This window comes from Medicago truncatula, chromosome 3 (assembly GCF_003473485.1).
Source record: "Medicago truncatula cultivar Jemalong A17 chromosome 3, MtrunA17r5.0-ANR, whole genome shotgun sequence".
Lineage (NCBI taxonomy): Eukaryota > Viridiplantae > Streptophyta > Magnoliopsida > Fabales > Fabaceae > Medicago > Medicago truncatula.
In genome coordinates, this window is record NC_053044.1 from 15,975,637 (window position 1) to 16,001,006 (window position 25,370).

Consider the following 25,370-nt stretch of genomic DNA (forward strand, 5'->3'; position numbering starts at 1 on the left):
TTTGTGAGGTTGTTTGATTTTTTTTCTTCAGATTCTTATAGTTAGAAATCAATGGTGTTGATGATATTGTTGTTGTTGATGATGCTTGATGTTTTAGGATTTTTATGGAAAAATGATGAAGATGATGATAGTGTTGATGAAGATTTGATGAAGATGATGAAGAAGAGGAATGAAGAAGATGAAGAAAGGGAAGAAAAATCAGTTGTTGTCGACTCACGATACGATACAATGGACCTTCATTATCCAACAGTCCTCATTTTAAAATATAGATCAAACAGTTTAAATTAAAATAATTAATAGGATCTATGGTGAACCACTCTTAAGGTTGGTCCACCACAGATATTTGGGGTTAAAGTTGACGGTCATGGACTTTTTTGACTAACTGAGCAAAACAAGAGGGACCAAAACGTTGACTTTACGAGTTATGGGACCAAGATGTAAACTGAATATTATTTAGGGGACACTTTATGCAATTAAGCCTATATATTTCCCTAATTGATTTGATTAGATCAGTTAGGAACTCCTGAAGCAAATTTTAAATTGTGATTTTCTAATTAACAGTATTTTAACGGTGTTCACTTAAAGGGGAAGTAAGTGTTTTTTTTATAAAATAGAGGGGTGTTAGTGTTCTTTAGTGAAACCTCAAGGGAGGTTAATGCAATTTACTCTTTAAATTATTTTGGGTTAAATATGTTTTTGGTTGTTATAAATATACTGATTTTTTGTTTTAGTCACTCAAAAATTTTCCTTCAACTTTTAGTCCCTCAAAAATTTTCCATCTTCACTTTTGGTCCCTCCTTTAAAGTAAAATTCATATTTTTGAATAAAATTTTGCAAAAAAATTCATAATATTATAAGAATCTTCCAAAAAAAAATAGAATTTTTTTAACAAACCATGAATTTTTACATTTTTTATGGTTAAAAATTCATATTAAATTTATGTTTTGTTAAAAAATTCTAATTTTTTTGGGAAAGATTTTTACAGGATTATACACATTTATGCACAATTTCATTAAAAAAAAATAACTTAAAAATAGGGATCAAAAATAATGATTGAAAATTTTATATGGATCAAAAGTTGAAAGAAAATTTTAGAGGGACTAAAACGAAAATTTTGTATATTCTTAAGGACGAAAAACATATTTAACCCAATTATTTTCATTCCACTTATATCTTTTAAATTATTTAACCATAAACAAGCTGGTGGATTCTAGGGTGAGGGTCCAATTAAATCCCTCCCCGGTGGACCACGAAAAAAACGCCACTAGATGAAATAGATGGATCAGATTTATTTAAATTAAAAATGGAAACATATACGGCTACTCACATTTAATCTTATCCTCAGCCTATGTTACACCCTTAGTATTTGTGGTTACACCCGGAATTGACATAAACACCCTTAATTCCTTTTTAAATTTTCAACTATTATCCTTTGTCTTCCTCTCCTATTTGTCCATTTTCCTTCGTCTTCCTCTCCCCTTCATTCTTCTCGTCCTTTGTCTCCCTCTTCCTCTCACTTTCAAACTGAAACCATTTTCTTCACCTATTTATTTGCATCATATTCCTATTTTAATTCATATTCCTATTTTAATTTCATTTAGGTTAGTCCAATTCACAATTTGTTGCAATTAATCAGTTATGTTAATCCAGTTCAAAATTTGATGAGTTAAATTAATTCCATAATATGAACAAATCAAGTGTGCAATGGCCCTGATCTCTATCTTTCTATTACGTGAATTCAAATGCAATTCAAGTGCATATCCCTTATTTGCAACAAAGATCACGTATATGATTTTTTTTAGGGAAGATCACGAATATGATTAAATGAATAAATTCATTTACGTGTGGGCGTTAAACATTCTGCATATACATTTTTCATATACATTGTTTCCTTTACGAGCAAGGGTAATTTTGTTTCCTTCACATTCTGCAGATAGTTTCATGGTGTAAGTACATAGGGTGTAACCATTAAAGGATAGGATTGAATGTGAGTAGTTGTATATGTTTCCATTTTTAATTCGAATAAATTTGAACCATGTATTTAATCTAACGGTGTTTTTTTCGTGGTCCACCGATGAGGGACTTAATTGGACCCTCACCTAGAATCCACCAAACAAGCTAGTCTTTTTAAGTTTTTTTTTTCCCTGTACCATTTATGTTTTTTAAGTTATTTAATTGTAATTTTTAAACGTCGAGCAACTCATATTTATAAGATCTACAATTCTCCAAATATTACATTTAAATAACATAAATGACCTAAGTGGTAAAAAAAAACTTAAAAATCAAATTGTTACAATTAAATAAATTAAAAGACTTTTTGTGTAATTTAGCCAAAAAGATTTGTTAAAAAAAAAAAAAAAAGTAAAGTAAAAATAGAAAAATGAAGAAACGGTATAAAAGGAGGCACATACATGACCCTCTCTTTCCATAACGGAACATATCCAAATAGAGAAAGAAGTTACAGAAAGAAAAGGAGAAGAAGAATGGCAACGGTTGGTGGAGTTCGCGATGTTTCAGGAAACCAGAACAGTCTTGCGATCGATGGTCTCGCTCGCTTTGCTGTTGAAGAACACAACAAAAAACAGGTTTCTTTTCTTTCTCTTTATGTTAATTTTTTATTGCGTCATGCCGATGATCGCTTTTGTTTCAAATACGCATGATTTTGTATTAGACTATGAAGCACGGATACGGATACGGACACCGGACACGACACTGACACGCCGACACAGCTAATAATTTGAAAAAAATCACATAATTTAGTGTAATTACAAGGGTCCGTGTCGTGTCTGTATCCGACACCGAGACACGCCTAATCCGTGCTTCATAGATTAGATCTTTCATCTTGTAAATTTTTTAGTAAATATTTGATTTGGTTCTTCACAATTTTCTCAAAACCCAATTTTTTTTTTATCAAGCTTAGTCGCTGGATATTCACCTCTAAGTGGAGAATTCATGTACCGCAATATCAAGCCATGCTCAAGGGAACACTAAAAAAGCCCCCTTTTTATTTTGACAAAATTATGAGAGACCAATTGTGTCTCCACTCATTTTTTTATTTTTGATTTTTTTATGTAGTAGTTTTTACTTTTGGGAAAAATTGAGTTAACCCTTCCGGTGAGTTTAGAGTTCAGTCAGTAGGACAATGCATAGCAATGACAAAGCATAATATAAACAGGGTTGAGGTTCGAAACTTAGACACCCCACTTATTCATCTTGAGAAAAATGTGACTTTCTAGTCATTAGGTTACTTGACAAAAAAAATAAAAATTGACCACCAAAGTAGATCCTTGAGATTATGAGTAGCATGTCAAAACGCTTCCGACTCTATTAAAATGTCAAGTTGGTCCATATATTTAACCACTTATTTTCAATTAAGTCTCTATATTTTAAAAACTTGCTCTTAATTAGGTCGTTAAGTTTATCCACTTTCTATCAATTTATTCCTTATCATGTTCTTTAAAATGACTAGTATGAGTAAAATTTGAGAGTCGCATACCTTTTTGAAATATTCATAAAGTCAAGGACCTATTTAAGAGTGTCCTGCAATGTCAAGGACTAATTTGGTGGTTTACTCGGTCAAAACCTGTTCGCTCTGCAAGCAATAAGCAATTGTTGAATCTATCGATTGGTCTAGAGGACCTTCAATGAGATCTCTCAAAAAAATTTATTAGAAAGGTTCGTTCCCGTGATCTTGTTTAAGGAATATGAGTCTGTTCCATTGAAACAATATAGTGTTGGTTTGTATAGTTGTATTTTATTTTAAGAAATACTAAAATTGGTTTTTGAGGTTCTTAAATATTCATTTCAGCTTTCAAATTAGTCCTCGCATCGTAAACTTTATACACAAATTACAGCAAATTTGACTGCTAGATTCATACTAAGAGGCCTTGAATGTAACTTCACTTTTTCAGTACTACATGACCTGGACCGTCTCTTACCAAAAGCCAAAGCCGTTTATTTATTTATTTTGTTCATTTTGTAGTGTATAGACTTCAATTGCAAATTTCTTTAGTTTTTTGGTGTGTTTTTTTTATCATTTTTATTTAGTTGATGATGGTTATGCAGAATGCACTTCTGGAATTTTCAAGGGTGATAAGTGCTAAAGAGCAAGTGGTTGCTGGTACCATACACCACATCACTTTAGAGGTAAAAGATGGGGTGAATAAAAAGGTTTATGAAGCCAAGGTTTGGGAAAAGTCTTGGATGAACTTCAAGGAGGTTCAAGAGTTCAAGCTCGTCGAAGATGCGCCTGCGCAGTAAAGCGCTTAACTAGGTATTTTATTACATTGCATAACTCCTCCTGTCTGTTGTTTTAAATATGAAGGGTTTATGAAGTTATAATGAATGCAAATCTTCAATGTTACTTGCTAGTTTTTGTGGACAGATGAATGAAAAAATGGGTTTTGAATGATTAGGGGAAGAAATGGGTTAAGGGAATTAGAACATGATGTTTTAGATCAGTTTCAGGTTTAGTAATGGGCTTATTTATCAATTAATGTGCTTGAGTTTGATGAATGATAATGTTCTTTCATTTTGTCGTTCCTCGGTGAAACCAGAACAAAATTGGGTTTTAATGGTGTGTAATTAGTTACTACCAAATGTACAGGAAATTAGAAATTTTTTAAATTCATTCTTTGATCAGACTCGCTGTTTTTTTGCCCCTATTAAGAAAGATAAATTTTATCTTTGCATGATTTTTATAGCATTTGGAAGTGAAAAAGAAAACATGAAATTTCTGTAGGTATTTGTAGCATTAAGATAGGGGAGAATGGTCTTATAATTACTTTTCCTCTGCACCTTTTCCGAACTGAGGTATTGTATAACCAAACATGATCTTGTTGTGAGAAACTGTGTTTATATATTTCTCTTCTAGACTAGACATTCAGAAATCTTTGTTGGGCTTTACGTATTTGGTGTCTATGAAGAGTGATTTATTACAAATATTCCAGATTAAATTAAGGTCATGTGAAAATCTTATATTAAAGTATCAATTCATGTTAAAAAAGAAAGACATCTGCAATGTTTTCCTCTTCTCGGATGCTCTTGGTTTCTTTACTTGTACTCATGCTGGTAACAAGGTTTTGCTGCCAATAAGGAGTACTGTTTTTATAATTATTGTATGCTTTAGGATATTGCTTTTGTTTTTTAACCATTAACATAACAGCAAAACAATACTCACTTTATGCTTTAGAATACATTATCCTTCCCAAATGAATGTTGTTCGTTCAAAGAGTATAATATGGTGGAGAGAAAGAAAAAAAGTGAAAAGGAGAATATGTTTTTTTACGAATAAACTTTTGTTATTGGTGAAGAGAAAGAGTAAAGGAGATAGATAGAATAATTGTGTTTTTGGTGCAAGACATATAAAATGCTTTTAGCACCAATCAACATTATCTTTTCAGATTTATTCCATTCTGTTAAATTATCTAACTTGACATGTATCGTATGTCCCTAGTTTTACTAATATTATTAAGGGAAATGTTAATCGGTGCCTCTGGTTAAGGAATTATAAGAGGAAATGATTCCTTGGAAATTGTGTATTCTATATTTTAAAAGTTAAAAATTTGCACTTTTCAATACAAATTATACTATATAAGGGACCATTATTAATGATTAGTGAATACTTCTGCATTGATTTTTCAGGTGACTAAAGAATAAAAATTATGTGCCCACTGCCCAGCATGTCTCGAAGGTGAAAAGCCTAAGGATCATGTTATGTATGGAATAAATCTAAACCATTGCTTTTACTTGTCACGAGTGTTGGAATTTTAGTTTCATCACAAATTATATATGAATCAAATTAGTTTCATGACTGTGACTGTATCATATAACACTCTCCTTGTGTGTGTGTGTGTATGAGCATTATTGACAACCCAATACAACATTCAACTTCGAAGTTGTGCTAATTAACAATGAAAAATGATATTTATACAACTATTTTATAGCTACTTTCTTTTTTATTGTTGACTAATAAAAAGATAAAAAAGAAAGTTGTCATTTAAATATTATTATTAATCATTACTCCCTCCGTCCCTTAATACATGACACAGTTGATCCAGTTACGCATACCAATGCGTAATTTTGAGTTTAAATATCTTGAATAATATATTGAAAAAAATTATGAAAATTTGATATTTTGAAAAATATTCATCGAGACGAATCTAACGACATCTTATATGATATTATTTATCTTTGTATATTAGTAAGTTAGGTCAAAATTGCACATTTTCAAACAGGTCATCTATTGCGGGAGGGAGGGAGGGAGTAACATATACCCAATAATATTGATAATTTTATTTGAGATATTATTCATCTAAAGTGAGCATCTTGCTTTGGGGAGTAAAGTTAGGCCATCACTATCATTCAATTATTTAACGTTCAAGATTGGTTCTTATTTAAAAATCTTTGTTTCTCACAACAATGGCTCTTTCCTCTTTCTCTTGTCACACTTTATCACAAACATCATCTTCTTCCTCATTTGTCGGCAACACGATTATAAAAATGGCGTGGCGTATAAGCTCATTGTGATGGCAATATCATCACTTAGATCAAGACAAAAGGCAACATTCTCTAAAAAATGTCACCAACGAATTTGAGAATGTAGAACAATTACATATGTGTTGAAATCTTGTGTGACGCCACCAACCTTGTTGTAGTTTTATCATATTTAATGCTACTATCATATTTAGTGCTAGTTTTATCATACATGAATGTAGACACAATGTTAACTAGTTTTATCATATTTAGTGCTACTACTTTTTTTAATTACCTTTTGTAATTTGTTCACAATGTGAGTGAATCTCATTTGCATGGAGGAGATAGTTTCACCATCTTCCATGTAAAATAACGCATATTGTTGGATAAGGGTGTTGATTTTTTATTGTTTGACGTCCTCGATGTCCTCCTGGAGCGTTTCTAAGGCGTCACCCATTGCTTTAGAGGTCTTACAATGTGAAACCGAGTGGTATGGGTGGGAATAGGCCAGGTCAGGCCAGGTTTAGATAGGCCTGAGCCTGACCTACGAAAAAATTTACAAGCCTGAGTCTGTCCTGTGGCCTATTATAGGCCGTTTTTCTTGGCCTGACCTGACCTATTTAAAAGCCTAGACTGGCCTGCAAGCCTACTTACAGACCTACTTTATATTAAGGCCATCAAATAGTTCATTTGGCATACTAAATAAGCTAAACATGTCTTAAAGCCTACTTAAAAGCCTATTTAACTACAAGTAAATTTTAACTAGATTAAAGCCTATTTAGGGACTAATAGATAGAGAAAAAGATACTCCCTCCGTTCCAAATTATAAGCAAAAAAAAAAAAAAAATCACACTTATTTAGAAAACTAAAACATAAGAATTTGGAGTATAATTTTTTGTGTTTTCTTTGGAAAAAAATTTATAGGAAGATGTAAAAACAATTTTCATTGACTATTGGTTATGGAAAAAATGAAAGAGAGAGAAAATTGAATGTAATTTGCATTTAATTTTATGAGAATAAAGAAAAGTTTTTCTTGGAAAAAAGATTTTTTAAAAAAACAAGATTAAATAAGATAAAAGTTTGTCTTTTTTGCTTATATTTTGGGACAAAGAAAATGAGTTTTTTTTGCTTATATTATGGGACGGAGGGAGTATTTATATTTTTAATGTATGCAATTATTTTAATATAAAAAATATTTTTTAATAAATAAGTATTAATAGGCCAGCCTATTAGACTTAACAGGCTTTTCTGGAAGCCTAAGCCTGACCTATTTAACTAAACAGGCTTTTAAAAAGCCTAAGCCTAAGCCTATCTACTAAACAAGTCAGGCCAGGCCAGGCCAAAACAAGCCAGGCCGTAGGCCCCTGTAGGCCAGCTTGGCCTATTCCCAACCCTACCTAGTGGTACTCGTTTACACCTAGGGTGGAAATGAGTATATTTCTCGCTTTGAAATTGTGTTGAACCTTTTCCTTATCATCATTCGTCCAAATCGGCCTTGTGCTTGTTCTGCTTGACACCGTTAACATTTACTTGCAGTTCAAAACGCCTATTGGCAATGACATCCCAAACATCTATGTCGACCGATTGAATGTGAACAATCATACATTATTTCTAATAGTCATAATTTTCACCATGAAAAATAAGAGCTTTATTATAATGAGTTAAAATAAAGCTTGAGTTAAAATACGATTATGATTGTCGGATTGTGCTTGAATATGATGACATGAAAAAAGCAATGTAAAGAAAAAAATTCAAATAAGAATGAGAAGTTCATTATTGAATCTTATAATACAATTCAACAAACAATACACACATTCAAATCACAAAACTAAACAATCTCAAACCAAACTGAGATTTATAGAGGTTCTCCTATTTTGTCCTCGCTAGGGGTACATCCTCGTGATAGAAAACATCGTTATCACGGTCTTCCACTATGATGAAAAATGTTTACAAGTCTATGATTACAAAAATTCATTTGATTCTCCAATCTTATTTGATAAGCAATCACACAAGATTCAATCTTCAAGACCTCTTGATATTGGACACCCACAAGGTCTTCGAACATCAAGCTTCCATGCAATCCTTTGAACTTCTACTCTAAGAATTCGTCTTTGGTATGTTAAACCTTTGATCCCCTTGAACCTTAAGTAGTTGAGGAGCAACCCACAAAACCCCTTTTCGAGGTGAAAAGTGTCTTCTTTTCTTCAGGTCCTTGATCCACCACTAGACCATCAACCTTACAAATTCACCGCTTCGCCTTGCCCCAAGACTCGTGCTTGGGGGGGGGGGGGGTGTGGACCGTTAATCTATCCTTGAGGGCACAATGCCCTCCATAAGGGCTCAGGTGCCTTCCATAAGGGCTCATGAAGCCTAGGCGCGATCCCTTATGGGCACCACCTCAACAAGCTTCTAGAAACCTCCAGAACGATGTAAAATGACTTAAGGCCCAAATTGCTTGGGGCTTAAGTCACGGAAATACAAGCCCATGAAGGGCTATAAATACCCCTCTTGAGAGCATTCTCAAGGTATCACCTAAGCAGTTCTAAACCCTAGTTTTAGATATTGTACTCACTGTAAGTACAACCACCAAGACCCTTGAGAGAAACAAATCTTACAAGTTATGTAGCACCCTAACAATCTAGACCTCACACTCTACAACATGCTTGAATCAAATCATAAAAAGCATGATATGATTCAAATAGTGTAAAATGATGTTCACAATGTGGAAAGCATGAAGATTGATACGAATCACAAGAACATTGAATCGTATCATATAATTTTCAGATGAAGTTTGAATCGATTCAAACTTGCAAAGGCTAGATTTTGAATCGTATCATTAAACCCATATAAAGTTTGATAGGATTCAAAGAATATTGATACGCATAAACCAAGCCAAAATCATGTTACATGGGGCTCAATTGAATTGTATCAAAGATTTCAAGAAAAACATAATATCATAAAAATACCAATAGAACCTGAGACAAGGAATGATATGAATCAGTATAAATTTGAATCGTATCATATGACTCAAAAACACATTTTTAACAAGGCTTGAATCCAAATAAACTTCTACACACAATTTAACATTTGTTATCATAGGACACTAAAGAAGAGGACCTGTGATTATGAATTGACTAGGGTGCTTTCACAATTGAGTTAGTTAAACATAAAATGTAAACAACATCTAAAGTAAAACATTTTCAAAATCCAAACTACGGAGTAACTAAAGGCACATGTTTAAGATTTTAAAAATAACAAGTATTTATTGAAAAAATTTAACTTTCAACTTGTTGAGAAATAAATTGTCACAATTTCCAATTTATAATTTATATTTTACTCCTAATTAATACAAATTAGTAGGTGTATTTCTTACTTTCTTCTTCTTCAATACATATCCCTGATTAGTACTATCAACTTGTATTAAAATATGAAAAGTCAAATTAAATATACATATTAACGAAGGATAATTTAATAAAATTCATACACAAACTTGTCACATTAATTACACTATCAACTTTTCTTAATACGTGGGAAATTAGTTAAAGAGACTTATAATAAAGGACAAATGGAGTACTCCCTCCGTCCCAATTTTTTTTTTTTGAATCAGCAAATATTAATAAACAACCAGGCTCAAGACGAACAAATATCAGTGAAATTGAGAATACAAACTAAAGGCGCCGTACATAGGCGGAACACCCTAAAAACACCCTATAAAGACAACACCCATCAAAATCCACCTAAAACAGACCCCTTCACGAAAGCGACCATTGTAAAAACGATATCTAATACCATCCATCGCCGCTACCACCCCCAAAGGAAAAACACCCCCTTAAAAACAAACTCTTAAACCTTAACACCAAAGCTGAGCCACATCCAACAAGCTCATCCCCGAAAGATCATTCAACTTCCACCATCTCTCGACCTCCGATCCATCGAAAGAAACAATAAAAAGCCCAAATCCAACCTCGAAACCAAAGAACTGACTCCCGATCTTGAATCAAAAGTGATCGGCCCACCAGACTTTAGCACAAAAAAAAGGGCACCCCTCACCTTCGGTACACCAGAGAAACACCAAAACGCGCGAAACAAGATTGCAGCTAGATACCGACTCCCGATCTCGAAGCAAAAGTAACCGGCCCATCGGAAATCAGCACACAAAAAGAATGGCAAATGACATGATATGCGATAGTGCAAACAACGAACAAATCAAAAGGAGAAGACTCATTTCAAACGAGACTCGCTTCCTCCAAACACCCTAACCTTAACAATCCCAACAAACACAAACAAGAGCTAGTGACGACGGATACAGACACGAGTAACAGAAGTTGCCTCCAAACGGAAAAACACCCCCAACAAACACCCTCCTCCTGACATAAACAACACCAGCCTACCCCTTATAAAGCTTTCGTCTGCCAACCGTTCCGACACCAAATCCGAGTCCATAACAATCATAATAAAATAAACGAACACAGAGTGACCTCGGGGGGTCTTCCACCAAAAAGAGTAAAATCTGAAGCACCACGGCCACCGGCGCGAACCACCACAATGCTTACGACGAAAAACGATCTGGAAGTTCGTTGAAGGATGATTAATCATGAATGAAAAAGATGATGCCACACGTACAACCGTCTGAAATAGATCACACATATCCGTACCACACATCGCCCCCTCCACACCACATGACCGTCACCCCCACCGACCAACCCGTCACTACCTACACTCCCTCTGTCCTAGATTAACTGAGTCATTTGCTCATTTTACACATATTAAGAAAAATGTATAATTAAAGGAGAGAGAAAAATAATTTTAAGTGCTCTTGTTAAGTACTGGTACATTCTCCACTATCATAAATGCAAAGTAGAATATATTAAATTGAAAATGATAAAAATAGTATTAATTAGAATTAGTATACAAGGGCACATCATGTTAGTATTTCCCATTTGACAATTCTATACAAGGGCACAAGGCCACCCGGGTGTGTCAGATTAATTTTGAAGAGAAAAAGTTTTTTTATTTGTATGAAATTAATATTTCCTCCACTCCCTCATGTCTCAATTATAAACAATTTTTCATTTTTTAGATTATGGTATACATTCTTTGGTCAATATTATAAGTAAAATTTTACATTTTAGATTTATTCATTTAATGATGTATATGGTCTTTATTATAGACCACATACATCATTAAATAAATTAACCTTAAATACAAAGTTTTGTTTATAATAGTAATCGGAGAGTGTATTTATTTTTTATTTTTTTTCAGATCTTAAAATGTGTCTTCAATTTTGCTTCTAATAGTACATTAGACTTAAACGGACCAAAAGTAGTAATTAGGCTACTCTACTCCGGTCTAATTTGTGAATCCATTTTACTTGGCTTCTTCAACTTCCAAGATTTTTCACATTGCCTCACAAAATCCTCGTTAACGGTGGTAATTTTATAACTTCAAATGTCAAGATGAATTGTATCAACCACAACCATTACTCATGCGCTGTTTTTGTTCTTGGAATTCCATCAGATTTTCACCCATTAATTATCCTTCTCATTTAATACATAAATCATTACACTTCCTTCCTCTTGTTTTGGGGTTTGCACAATCTTTAACTGCAATATTGATCCTTCATGTCTCTGTAATCATGCCTATTTATTTAACCTTCTTTTGCACCAGTCTTCCATCCAATCCTCCAAAAGTGATAAAGCCAAAAACAAATTATATTTTCCTTTGATTGACACAAATGGTTGAAGTTGAGTACCTGAACTCTGATCAGTGGCTCATGATTCCTTCTGGGCTAGGAATTAATCCTGTCACACCTGCTATAGTTCGTGTTAATCCGCGTCCTGAGCTGATCACACGATATTGGCAAATAACACGAATGCCATATGATCGGATGAAAGAACTGATGCAGCAAAACACTTCTGCTGCAACTGTATGTGCTGAAATAGCAAGATTCGACTCTACACCTGGGACAACTCTGTTTGCTGACTGGGGTATAGGTCCTGCTGTTGGAGAGGCTGATCCAAAGAGTGTTGTTGATAATGTTTACATGTTTGTTAGTAAAAATGCTGAAATGAACTTTGATGTACGTGATATGGGCATTTTAAATGCTGATAACATGTCTGTCACTGATGTTGCTTGGAGGAATCTTAACGATGTCGATATGGATCGGGTGAGTTTGAAGATAAATGAATACAGTATGCAACAACTTGCTGCGTTGAATCTTGTTCCATGCGCCGGCTCAAAATTGGCAGCATGGACAAGAGCTTATGGGGTAGGTTGTGGTATTATGCCTCATCCAACTTCAAGAATGATGAAAGAGTATTGCTGGACTGATTCTTTTGCGAAGCAAGAGAATGTTAGGGCTTGTTTAGCTTGGGAGAAGGAGATGTGTTCCGGAAAGCCGACGAACATGATTTGCTTGAATATTATTGGTCTGTTTGGGCTATTTCACCTCAATAAGGATCACACATTCTGTAATAACGATCCGATTATGAATCGTATTTGTACTTCATGGCTTAATACCTTGGATTCTATTACAACAAAGACAATGCAGAATGAGATTCTTAAACAGAAAGAAGCACTTTGTAGAATTGCTGCACATCCATTTGGACTAGCACAAACATACTGGCTTGCACAGGTGCTTGGGAGGACTAATATGTTGGCATCAAAGCTAGCTCTGACCATCGATGCGTCCCCGCCGCCGGTGCAAAGATTTTTGGTATTTGAGGCTACATTTAGTGATTGGGGGAAGCTTGCAACAGGTAAGGAAGTTAATTATTTCTATAAAGAGAGGATTGAGTTGATTCTAGAAGGTGTTGATTTAGTAAGAAAGTGTCCTCCTGCTTATTCGGAGCTGTATAAATTGTATGGTCTAGATGAAAAAAATGATCTAAGGAAGGAAATAACTGAAGCTTTATGGACAATGATGCCACTAGTATTCGGTTATGCTAGGTCAAAACATGGTGATAAAGGTATAATTCATGGTTTGAAGATGGAATATGGAGAAGTAATAATTAATTGGTGGACCAATAAGTGGGATATGGACAATGTGGAGAAAGCATATCCAACATCTACTAGTTCATCCGCTGATGGCTACTTGGGTTAACTTAAATATTATTTTGAAGTGGAAGACCTAAAAATATTAATCATTCAAATGTCCCTATTTCTTTTGAAAATAGTCCTTAATTCTCTGTTGATGAAACTTTGAATGTTATGTTATTGATCAAGAAAGTAGAGAACCATTTTGCTTGACTTTCTCGTTTGCTCTTGTTTCTTCCTTTCCCCTAAGCATGTGTGGTGGTTTTTGGTTGTTTCTTTCAGTACTGGACCATCCATCTTTTTTGATGAAAAATATAGCCCGTGTTTTAAAGCGAAAATGTTAATTTATACTAGTAATTTGTTTTTTCTTTTATGTAGTACTTTTTTTGGTAGATAATATATACTCCAATCCCCGTGAGCTTAGCTCTAAGAACAATGAATGATATATACAAGGTCTGAGGGTTCAAATACCGGACACAAAAAAAATATATTACCTCCGTCCCTAATTATAAGACCCTTTTGATAATTTTTTTTGTCCCTTTTTATAAGACCCATTTGCTATTTCCAACTACATTAATTATTTCTTTACATTTGCCTCTATTAATTATACATTTTTTTCTTCAATTAGCAATAAATAACATGTTGAAAACATAAATCATCTCTCTCTTAAAAGATAAAATTGTAAAAACAATACTAATTACAAACATATTTAATACAAATATCCATTATCTTAATTCCCGTTATTTTTTCAAAAGGATCCTATAATTATGAACGGAGGTAGTATATATATTCCTCCATCCTAAATTATGTCATTATATCAAAATTTATGTGTCCTAAATTATATGTTATTCATTCTCCTAGAATTCATGTGTGTGTAAATCCACGTAGCGACCTACCTAAAAAGAGTTAAGATCTTCTCCATCTACTATCACTCCGTAACCTTGTTTGTATGCACGAGTACCAACTTCCAAAATTTTGTAGTTGTAAATTTCATACTATTTCTCTTTAAAAATGTCAATAAATGTTAATTTCAAAAATATATCAAATTTTTTATAATATTGGAAATTTATTTAAATTTACTACAAAAAAGAGCTTCGATGTATTCACCGGTAACCAATTTTGAAATTTTATATTTATATATTTAATATTTATATGTAAAAATATCATTAAATATACATTTTCAAAAAATAGCAAGTTTTTTATAATATAGAAAGATTATTTGAATTTAACACAATTGCGACTTAGAAAATGGAGGAGCACACCTCAAGGTCTCATGCCAACACCACGAGGTCAATCCAAGTGGATTGCGACCTACTCTAAAAAAAGGAGATGTGATCTTGTTTGTATGCACGGGTATCGAGTTTCAAAAGTTTATTATTATAAATTTCATATTCCTCTTTTTTTAACGACAAGTGTTAATATATTAATTGTTATGTTAATTTTCTTCTTGTTAGTATCTGAACATTGAATTTTTAACTCCTTACTTATTAAATTTTTTAGCTCAAATCAATTGAACTACTCAATCCCTACATTTCATATTCCTCTTTGATTATATCATTTAACATTATTTAAATTAAAATTTAGCATAATTACGTCATATCTCTAAAACGCAGCGCAACACGCAGCCTCTTGTGTCCGTGCACGGGTGTCCTGCTAGTTTTTGATGAAAATGTAGAGCCTATGTTTTAAAGCTATTTACCACCTTAACATGTGTGTATTTTTTTTTTTTAAAAGGCTAAAATGGAATATATATATATATATATATATATATATATATATATTACTCAATCAAAAGATTCTCCCTAGCACAAGGTGTACTAGGAAAGAATTAAAGTAACAAAACAGCGAAATCGAAACAAAAAAAAAGAGAAAGAAAAAAAGAAACATTAGTCAATTCTCATCATAGTGAACGGACTAAGCCACCAAGCGTGATAGTTGAAAGAGAGATTAGGGATTTTCGCCTTCAACCACACAAAAGAAAGAGACTTAATCTTGTCCACCAGCTGATGAGACGAGCATTCATTGCCATTAAAGATCCTGTTCTTTCTTTCTTTCCAAATTTCCAAACAACATCATACCAAATTAGATGCAAAATGGATTGAGGCGTCTTAGAACAATTACCACCAACAAAACCAAATTGATTGAGATAATCCGCAGACCATCACGATGAAATTTCCAAAAGCAAGTTTTATTGAAATTGACTATTTGAAATTTGCTTGAACAATCACAACCAATGATATAACAAATATCAAATATATGTGGAATAAGATTTTATCTTAGAATTGAGAGATTCACGATACAAATATTTTGTACACAATCAATTATTAACAATCCTTAAACAAGATACAAAACAATTCACAATTTCAAACCAAACCTGTATGACAATAAACCTAAGTATCAATTAAAAACACAAAACACATGAATTTGGATAATTGAATTGGTATTGCAATTAATTGATCCAAGTGAAATTGTTTTAACCTAAATCAAAGGATTTAGATTAATTTGTTGAGAAAATACTACTTAGATCAAAACTAACAATTCACTAATCAATTATACAAATAATCAAGTGCTATAACAAAAGTAGAGAGAGAGAGAGAGAGAGAGAGAAAGAGAGAGAGAGATCAACACTGATGTTTATAGTAGTTTCCCCTTGTTCGTCCTCGCTAAGGGGTACGTCTACTCTACTTGATGAAGTACGCCTTCACCAAGGTCATCCACTATGTATGAAAAGTTGATTACAATGTTTACAAGAGTTCCTTCAAATTAAAGCCCTAATTCTTCAACTCCTATGTAAAATAAAGCTCCCCCAAACTTCAAGTACCCCTTGAATTTGGTGCTCCTTGAATCTTCGGATCCTTGCATTACTCGTGCAGTCCTTCGATCTCTTCACTCGAGTCTTCAATGCTACGTCCGGTAAATGAACCCCCTTCGATATCAAGAACGGTTAGAAAGACCCCCAAGCCCTTTGGAGGTGGAATGAGATTATTCAATTCCTTCGAAGCCTTGATTAAGCCCAATCAATCTTCTTGAGAGAACCAACTTACAATCCATATTAGCACCCTAGAGAATCTACACACTCAAAGACAAAGTGATTCTAAGAAAAAGTGTTTAATCTTGAAGAATGTATGAGAAAAGAGTTTTTGAGACCTAGAGAGAATAGATGCAAACGATTCAATACCTTTGGAGTTTAGGAGAGAAGTGTATATATAGTAATGAGTGAAAGTACCAAATTTTCGCACAAAATTAAATGATTGAATCGATTCAATTATATACTGAATCGATTCAGACACTGAGAGCGACAATCCCAAGAAGAGAGAAAGTATGAACATTGATGCAAGTCAGAAAATATTTGAAACGACTCACGCAACCCAAATGAAGGTTTGAATCGATTCATATCACATTTGAATCAATTCATATAGAAACAGAGAGATAGTTGAAACGACTCAAAAGCAAGTGACACGATACCAGCATGAATCGATTCATGATCATAGTGAATCGATTCAAGCTAAGTCAGAGACTCATCTGAATCGATTCAGACATGTTGTGAGACTATAAGGATGTAATTAAAAACATTGACAATAAGGATGTAATTAAAAACGTCTAACATAATCAAAACTAAAACTGAAGGCTTCACTTCTCACCATTCTTCTCCAAGCCTCGAAAATCTCTCTTCTTCTCCATTTCCAAAAAACGATTGACATGAAAACCAGATAACTAGGGTACGATTGTTTGAGTTCCTAATTTCGGTTAAGTTTGTGTTACTATTTAGAGTTCCGGATCTAGGGTTTGTGTTACTATTTTCAAAGAAGATGAAGTGGGTGGATAAATGCTTGAATGGAAAGGACACTGGTGAAAAATCTGCTCGTCGACAAGAGAAGAAGTTTCCTGACAAGAATGCCTCAAAGTAAGATTCGTTTTTGTCTTTGCTTGAATATAGGGTTGTCTGTTTTGGTTGTTGTGTGATGTCTGCTGCATATAATATTGTAACTAGGGTCGTCTTTTTTGGTTGTTGTGATTATATGATGTATGTTGCTTGTAACGCCCTAATTGTTATTTAATTATTTTTAGTTGATTTAAAGTCTTTTATATGATTTTAAATGATTTATGTTGATTTTGTGGTGTGGTGTATTTTATTAAATGGTTATTTTCATTATTTAATAGAATAAGTGGAAATTATTATTATTTTAGAAATTAGGGAGTTAATTAGGATTTAATAAAAATTAAGGGAGTTTAATGAAATAGGGAAGTTATAGTTTGGAAGTTAGAAAAAGAAAGAAAAACAGTCAGAATGTTTTAACGTAAGAAAACTAGCTTTTGGGAGAAAAGGGAGAAGAAGAGCAAGAACAAGAGAGGAGGGCTTAGGAACCGATTGTGCTGTGTAATCATTCTGCAAAATTAAGGTAAGGGTGAGACTATCTCTCAATAATCATAATCTATAATTTCTGAAAATTGACCTAATTGCATAGTTTTAGAAAATAAATTGAGGGTTAGGGTTTGATGATGATTCTGAGAGGAATGGGTATTGATCATGTTAATTCTGTTGTAATGTAATGTTTAGAATGAAAACTTAATCTATACTGTTGTTGTGATCATAAATTGATTGAAATTATGATTGATTGGATGAATTGATGAAGATTTGTATGATGGTGGAGTGATCTGTATTTGTTGTTGTTGATGCGTGTTTTATGTTCCTTTAGATGCCTAATTGTATAATGAACCTATAAACAATCTTTGGAAACATGTTTGGGCATTGGGAGATCAAAATTGGGAGTTTTGGGGTGAAAAATGGTTTAAACCCGTGAAAAATTATGCAGAAACGATGACTGTTCGCTTAAGCGAGCCGGAAGCGAGCTGTAAGCGAACAGCTACTGTAAGTCGTTCGCTTAAGCGAAGACTCGTTCGCTTAAGCGAAGTTCCTCTTTACAGCATTTCTTATTTTGCGTTCTTGTGTCTTTTTCACACGTTTCTGTTTTGAATTGGCCTTTGGTGTAAACATGAAAGTTGTAGATAATTTTGTTAGCTTTCCAATGGCTTTGGTTTGACTCTAAAATGATTTTTGGTTTAGGAGTTATGATAAAAATACTCCAAGTAGATCTTAGGGAAATTTTATGAAAATTCAGCAAAACATTTTCCAAGTTAATCCAAAACTTGTGGGATAATTCCAAGGCTCAAAACTAGAAGTAATATGAGTGCAATTAAGATGTTTAAGTTGATATTGATTATCATTTGATATTGTTATATCTTGAGATGTTTATGTGCTGCCTATGTTGCCATTGTTGAGTTTAGTGAATTTGGAGATGATTAATTGTGTATTTTCTGGAATCGTTGGATCAATTATGATGGATTATTGTTGACTGTGATTATATTTATATTTAAATAAATTATACATGTTGCTGAATTCTTTTCAAAGGTTGAAGTATTATTAATTGGATTGTCGAGGTGAAGTCATATTTACATATATGCATTGATGAGTGGTGGTTGTCGTTGATGTTGTTGAGTTGTATGTAGATATACACAAGTGGAGTCAGTTGCATTAAGGGGTGGTGAGTCATATAAGTACATATGCATTTGTCGTTGAGTTGTATGCAGATATACACAAGTGGAGTCAGTTGCATAAGCATAAAAACGATGAGGACTTCGGTCCTGGAACGCTTTGTCGTTCAAAACGATGGAACACTATGTTGTTCAAAACGATGTTATGATGAGGACTCATGTCCTGATAAAAGAATGCTTTAACCATTCTATAAAGATGAGGGCTTCGGCTCTGTTATGGTACCACATGCATAGTTGCATTTGTTGAGGAGTCTTAGTAGAGTTGTCATGTCCTGCATGAGTCTTAGAGGTGAAGTCGGGTTGTTGCATGAGTCGTTGTTTACTGTTTTTATTACTGTTGGATGTTGAAGTTGCTAATGATGCTATACTATAATTGATGAATTATTATTATGACAGAGTGTTAGATTTAATTGATGAATTAGATATCTATTATTGATGATATTGTTGATTATGAAATATATACATATATTGGATAATTGTAGCTGTCGTTGTTCTTGAGAGATTTGTTGTTGTCGTTGTTGATTAAGTTGTTGTCGTCGTTGATGGTTGAATTAGCAAGTGTTACTAAAGTTAAAGAAGTAAGAACATTATTGTTGAATATATGTAGTTGTTTATATTGTTATGATGTGATGATTATGTTGTGTCGTTTATATTATTATGAGAAGATGTTTATGATATTGATTACGATGTTATGATGACTGTTTATGGTGTTGAATATGAGGTTGTTATGATGTTACATGATGATGATTATGAATGTTGTGATGATGATTATGTGATGTTATCTATGAGTCGTTAAATGTACTTGATGATGGTTATGTTAAGTTGATAAGTTGTCTTATATTCATGAATTGCTAATGGAATGTTTGATGAATAATTATTATTATGAAATGATGATGTTACGCATAGTTGCTAAGTTGTCCTCTATTCATGAGTTGTTAATAAGGTGCTTGGTGGAGAATGTTAATAGGAATTAATGATGTTGTTATGTTGTATATGAACTATGAATATGATGTTGTTACGTTGTTTATGTCATTGATTATGAAGTTGTCATGTTGTATACGAATTATGAGTATGATGTTATATGATTATGATTAAGATGTTGATTATGAAGTTAAATGATGTTGTTATGATGATTGTTTATGATATCGAGTTATGACTGTTGATATGATGAGTACATGATATGGTTTAGGAGTCGTTAAAAGAATTATTATTACTAATTGATGGAGTTTAAGTTGTTAGATGCATTTGATGAATTATATATTATTATTATTGATTGTGAATCTCACCCCTTCTGCTTGAAAATGTTGCTCTTCGTATGAGTAACTTGCAGGTGATCGAGAGTAGGCTGCTGTGTTTTTGCTGTCGTGAGTGGCTATCCCTCACTGAGTCGTTTAGGTGCTCTGATACGTAACGGGATGGAAACTTAGTTGCATGCTTTTCTATTCCTTACGTATTGTTTATAAATTTACATGATTAAGTTGTTAATCGGATTTTTATGAGATGTTTTGATGAGGCCTTCGTGCCAAGACTTTTTATGTTAATGAATTTAATCCGCTGCAAAGTTTGAATTAATATGTTGAAGGATAAATTAGTTAATTAACTTATTTATGATTTTATGAAGTGTAGCATTCCGTTTACATGTTGAATACTCTGATTACTTAAATGAAATTTTTAAGTCGGGAAAACGGGGTGTTACATTGCTTGAATTTAGGGTAGAAATACTTTGTACATATGCTTTGTATAAATACTGTTGTACTGTAGAAATACTTTGCACATGATATAGTATAAGTATTCTTGTACTGTAGAAAAACTTTCTACGTTGTACACATACTTTGTAGAAATACTCTTGTACACATACTATTGCACTTATACTACTGATTTTGGTAAGGTTGGTGAGTCTATTTAATATAATAATAATGTCATTTAAGGGCTTTTTTAACTTAGCTAATATTATATTGCTTGCAGGGCTACTGAGGACCACCCACTGAAGATAAGGTATAGATACAATGGTTACTTTAGTGGGGATCCTAACTTGGAATATAAAAGGGGTGATACTTATGAGTATAGGGGCTTGTGAGACTTAGAGGAAGTTAACCTAATTGACTTGGACAAGCTGGTGAGAGAGATAGGTGTAAAGGGGGACTATACTGTCTGGTATGCTATGGCTGGAGGACAAGTCAAAGATGGTCTTAGAGAAATTAAAACTAATGGGGATGTGGTAATGTTCATAACTGAGTATAAGGCTGAGGAGAGTGTGACTTTTTACTTGGAACATTTTGATCTAGTTGATCTTGATGCAAGATATGAGGATGAGGAACATTCATATTCCCCTTTTGAATCTGAAAGTGGAACAGATCTTGAGTTTGTAGCAGTTGAAGGTGATGAATCTGAAAGTGATAGTGTTGATGGGGTGTCTCCGAATGATAGTGACTATGATGAGTGCTTTGACTAGACAGATGTGTTGCCTGACCAACTAATAAATCCTGAACTTGTGGTTACTTCAGATGTTCAAGCTTTGGTGGCTTTTGAAAGTTCAAAGAATCCTGATGCAACAAGACTTGAAGATTTTGATGATGAGAATGGAGATTCATCTGATTTAGATAGCATCTGCTCTTCTGATGAGGATACTGACCCTGGTAAGCCAAAATTACATAAGTTCAAATTGTCTATTGAAATTATTTTTGTAAAGGGACAAGTATTCTCAAGGGCTAAACTAATTAGGACATCTGGGAGAGAGTTTGCTTTGCAACAAAGGAAAAATATTTATGTTAAGAAAAGTGAGAGGAAGAGGGTTGTGGTTAAGTGTGTTGAGGGTTTTCCATTTTACATGAGGTTTAGCAAGGCTCCACCTAAAACATACTTTGTTTTAACTACTTATTACCCTGACGATAAGTGTCATTACGGTGGGAGAACTAGATTGATTAGAACTTCTTTGTTGGCTAAGAAGTTGATACCACTCCTGAAACTAACACCTCATATGAGGATAAAAGCATTGAAGGACGCTTGTAAAGAAAGATGGGGGGTGATGTTAAGTAGCTATCAGTTATATAGGACTAAGAAGAAGGCTTTGGAACTTATCCATGGTGCCATAGATGAGCAATATGTGCATTTGAAAAACTATGCTAAGGAATTGTTGAGGAGCAATCCTAATAGCAGTGTGAAGATTAAGTGTGCTGATAGTGATGTTGGGCCAGTTTTCCAAAGAATATATGTGTGTTTTTATGCATGCAAGAGGGCATTTGCAACTACTTGTAGGCCATTAATTAGTCTAGATGGGTGTTTTCTGAAAGGAAGAGATGGGGGACACTTATTAGCAGCAATTGAGAAAGATGGAAACAATCAAATGTTACCAATTGCATTTGCAGTAGTAGAAGCTGAAACAAAGGAAGCATGAGACTCGTTTCTTGAACTGTTATTGGCTGACTTGAATGGCATTGATGCAAAAAAATAATCTTTCATATCAGACCAGCAAAAGCTATGCAATTGTTGTTTATTTAACAAATTTAAGATTAAGTTAATTATAGTTGTCGTTATTTATTTATGCTTTAATATTTTTTTATTTATTTGAAGGGACTTGTAAACACAATTGCATCAATTCCCGATGCTCATGAGCATAAATTGTGTGTTAAGCATCTGTATGAGAACTTTAAGAAGAGACATCCAGGTGAGCATTTGAAGGAGGCAATGTGGAAGCTGCTAGGTGTACTACAATGGTTGAATTTAACAAGGCAATGGAGAATTTGAAGAACATTAATGAAGCTGCTTGGAAGGAGAGAAGTGAGCATGATGTAGGTACTTGGTCAAGGGCTGGGTTTAGTACTTACACTTGTTGTGATCTACAAGTAAACAACATGTGTGAGACATTTAATAGTGCAATAGTTGATATAAGAGAGCATGTTGTTATATCTCTTGTTGATGGGCTGAAAATGTAAATAGGATAGTAAAACTTAGATAAGTGTCCAATGATTGTGAAATTTGTCCAATGATTAACAAGTTGTTGGATAAGTGTAAGAAGGAAGCTGAGGGCTGGTCTCCAAATTGGAGTAGAGATAGGGGTTATGCTAGATTTATACTCCCTCCGGTCCTATTTACAAGAGACAATTTACTTTTTAGATACATTAAATAATTTATGTATTTGGTTTAGGTTCTTGACTAGATACATATATTATTCAATGTATCTAAAAAATCAACTTTCTCTTGTAAATAGGACCGGAGGGACTAGTTTATAATGGCACCGACTCATATGCTGTGAATCTTGGAGAAAATTCATGTGCCTACAGGAAATGGGATCTATATGGTATAGTCAGAAAAATCCAGATGACTATGTGGCTCATTGGTACCGGTTAGTACACTTACTGTCTAGCTTTTACTTTATTTTAGTTTATAAAGTACATCAGAAAGGGCTTACAATTTAACTTGAAATTATATAGGAAATCTACTTTTTTTGATACTTATGACAACCTCATACTGCCTACTAATGGACCAAAATGATGGCCACAAGTTGATCTTCCACCTATCTTGCCACCATATGTTAGAAGCGCACCACGTAGGCCCAAAAAACAAAGAAAGAAAGGTAATGATGAGAAGGTGAAACATTCTCAATCTGGTGCTAGTAGTAGTAACTTTTTGCCCAAAAGAAACCAACACAGTCTCAAGTGTGGAAGGTGTGGTGAGCTTGGTCATAATGCTAGGACATGCTATGGTAAACAAGCTAGTGACAAGATGCTTGCACCAGGGGGAATCAGGTACAAACTGTAATGTGTTATATTGTAGTGTAAAATATGCAACTATAATATGTATTTAACTTGTATTATGCCTACTTCAGACCAATCCAACTGTGCAGCAACCTCAAGCACCACCTGCACCCAAGAAGAAAGCGTCAGCTAAGAAGAAAGGACCAAGCAAAAAGGCTGGGCCACCAACTGCAACCGCAACTGCACCAACAGCAGCAACCACAACTGAAGCATCACCTGGAAACACAACGGCACCACCAGCTGCAAGCACCATTGTACCACCACCTGCTGCAACCAAGACTGGACCACCTGCTAGAAAGAAGACTGGAGCACCATCTGCAACCAAGACTGCACCAACTTATGCATCCACAACAAGTGGACCACCTGCTGCAACCAAGATTCGACCACCATCAACTACTTTGAACACTGTCATCAACAAACCACTTGCAAGCAACAATGTGCCAACTACAAGTAACACTATCACCAAAATTGTCCCAAAGAAGATTTTGATCAACTCTGTGCAAATCAACTATATGCCAATTGTAAAGCCACAAATAGTGGGGGAAAACATACTCATGGTGCCTAAGAAGTGCAGGAACATTGGTCTGAAGAGAAAGTCTGATGAAATGGAGCCTATTGGAACACAACAGTCAGTAAACAAGAAGTAGTGCCACCTATTTGATATGCATGTGGAAACTTATTCTATATTTTGGGTTGTAATGCAATTTAAGTACTCTTTTGTTGGCATATTATTTTGGGTAGTAATAGTTAAGTATTGAAACTTGATGTCATGTGTTATTTTGGAACACATTAGTTTAAGTTGTGTTATTTTGGAACCTATTAGTATTCAAACATGGTTGGTTGTAACTTAAGTCTTCTTTTGGATATTTTATTTTGCAACTTAATATCAAACTTTTTGTTATGTGTTATATTCTGTCCTCCATATCATATTTTCATATCGTTATCTTGTATATGTTCATAAGTTCATAACCACAAACATTTTTCATTAACTTGCCAAAATCAATGGTTACAAACATTTTCATTAACTTGCTGAAATCAAAGGTTACAAACATTCAACATCATTCATCTTCTTACAATAAAAAACAACTTCGAACTTAACATCCGAACAACATTCAACCTTGTTTCATAGCTAACCCTAGATCTAAAAGGCCAAACATGAACAACATCATTCCTAACACAACTATGGCAATTACAAAACTTCTTTCTTTCTTCTTCAATTCATCATTCTTCCTCAACAGTTCTCGAATTATTTTCTTCTGCCTATCAGGTACCTCAGGATCATACCACCTAAAAAAATTGCATTTTCTTTTGACAAAATACCTCCCACAACCGTGAAACCTCTTCCCTGGATTCTCATAAGTCCAAGAAGTCACCAATGGTGAATCAACACCACAATAACAAACCACTAACCGATGAAGATGAATATTCAACCATTTTTGATTTCCAGCAAAAACTGAGCTTCTTGTGTAGTTATGCAAGTCAGATGAACAAATAGAAGGCCATAACGAAATCGAAATCGATTTAAGAAGAAAGAAACAAGGACAATGATTGGAG

At 33.8% G+C, this 25,370-nt stretch overlaps 3 protein-coding genes across 3 annotated transcripts; all 3 read left to right on the forward strand.

Moving 5' to 3' along the window:
* The first annotated feature begins 2,416 nt into the window (after positions 1–2,416).
* On the forward strand, positions 2,417–5,934 carry LOC11407914 (cysteine proteinase inhibitor). The gene is made up of 3 exons (XM_003599662.4): positions 2,417–2,585; positions 4,066–4,273; positions 5,644–5,934. Exons 1-2 carry the CDS (start codon positions 2,484–2,486, stop codon positions 4,258–4,260), a joined length of 297 nt encoding a protein of 98 aa, XP_003599710.2. The 5' UTR covers positions 2,417–2,483; the 3' UTR covers positions 4,261–4,273; positions 5,644–5,934.
* Positions 5,935–21,223: 15,289 nt separating this feature from the next.
* LOC112420108 (uncharacterized) lies at positions 21,224–22,456 on the forward strand. Its single transcript, XM_024778744.1, has 2 exons — positions 21,224–21,472; positions 21,515–22,456. Exons 1-2 carry the CDS (start codon positions 21,224–21,226, stop codon positions 22,454–22,456), a joined length of 1,191 nt encoding a protein of 396 aa, XP_024634512.1.
* A 316-nt stretch (positions 22,457–22,772) lies between these two features.
* On the forward strand, positions 22,773–24,463 carry LOC112420109 (mucin-7-like). The gene is made up of 2 exons (XM_024778747.1): positions 22,773–22,904; positions 23,888–24,463. The coding sequence occupies exons 1-2, from the start codon at positions 22,773–22,775 to the stop codon at positions 24,461–24,463; spliced, it is 708 nt and encodes a 235-aa protein (XP_024634515.1).
* Positions 24,464–25,370: the final 907 nt, after the last annotated feature.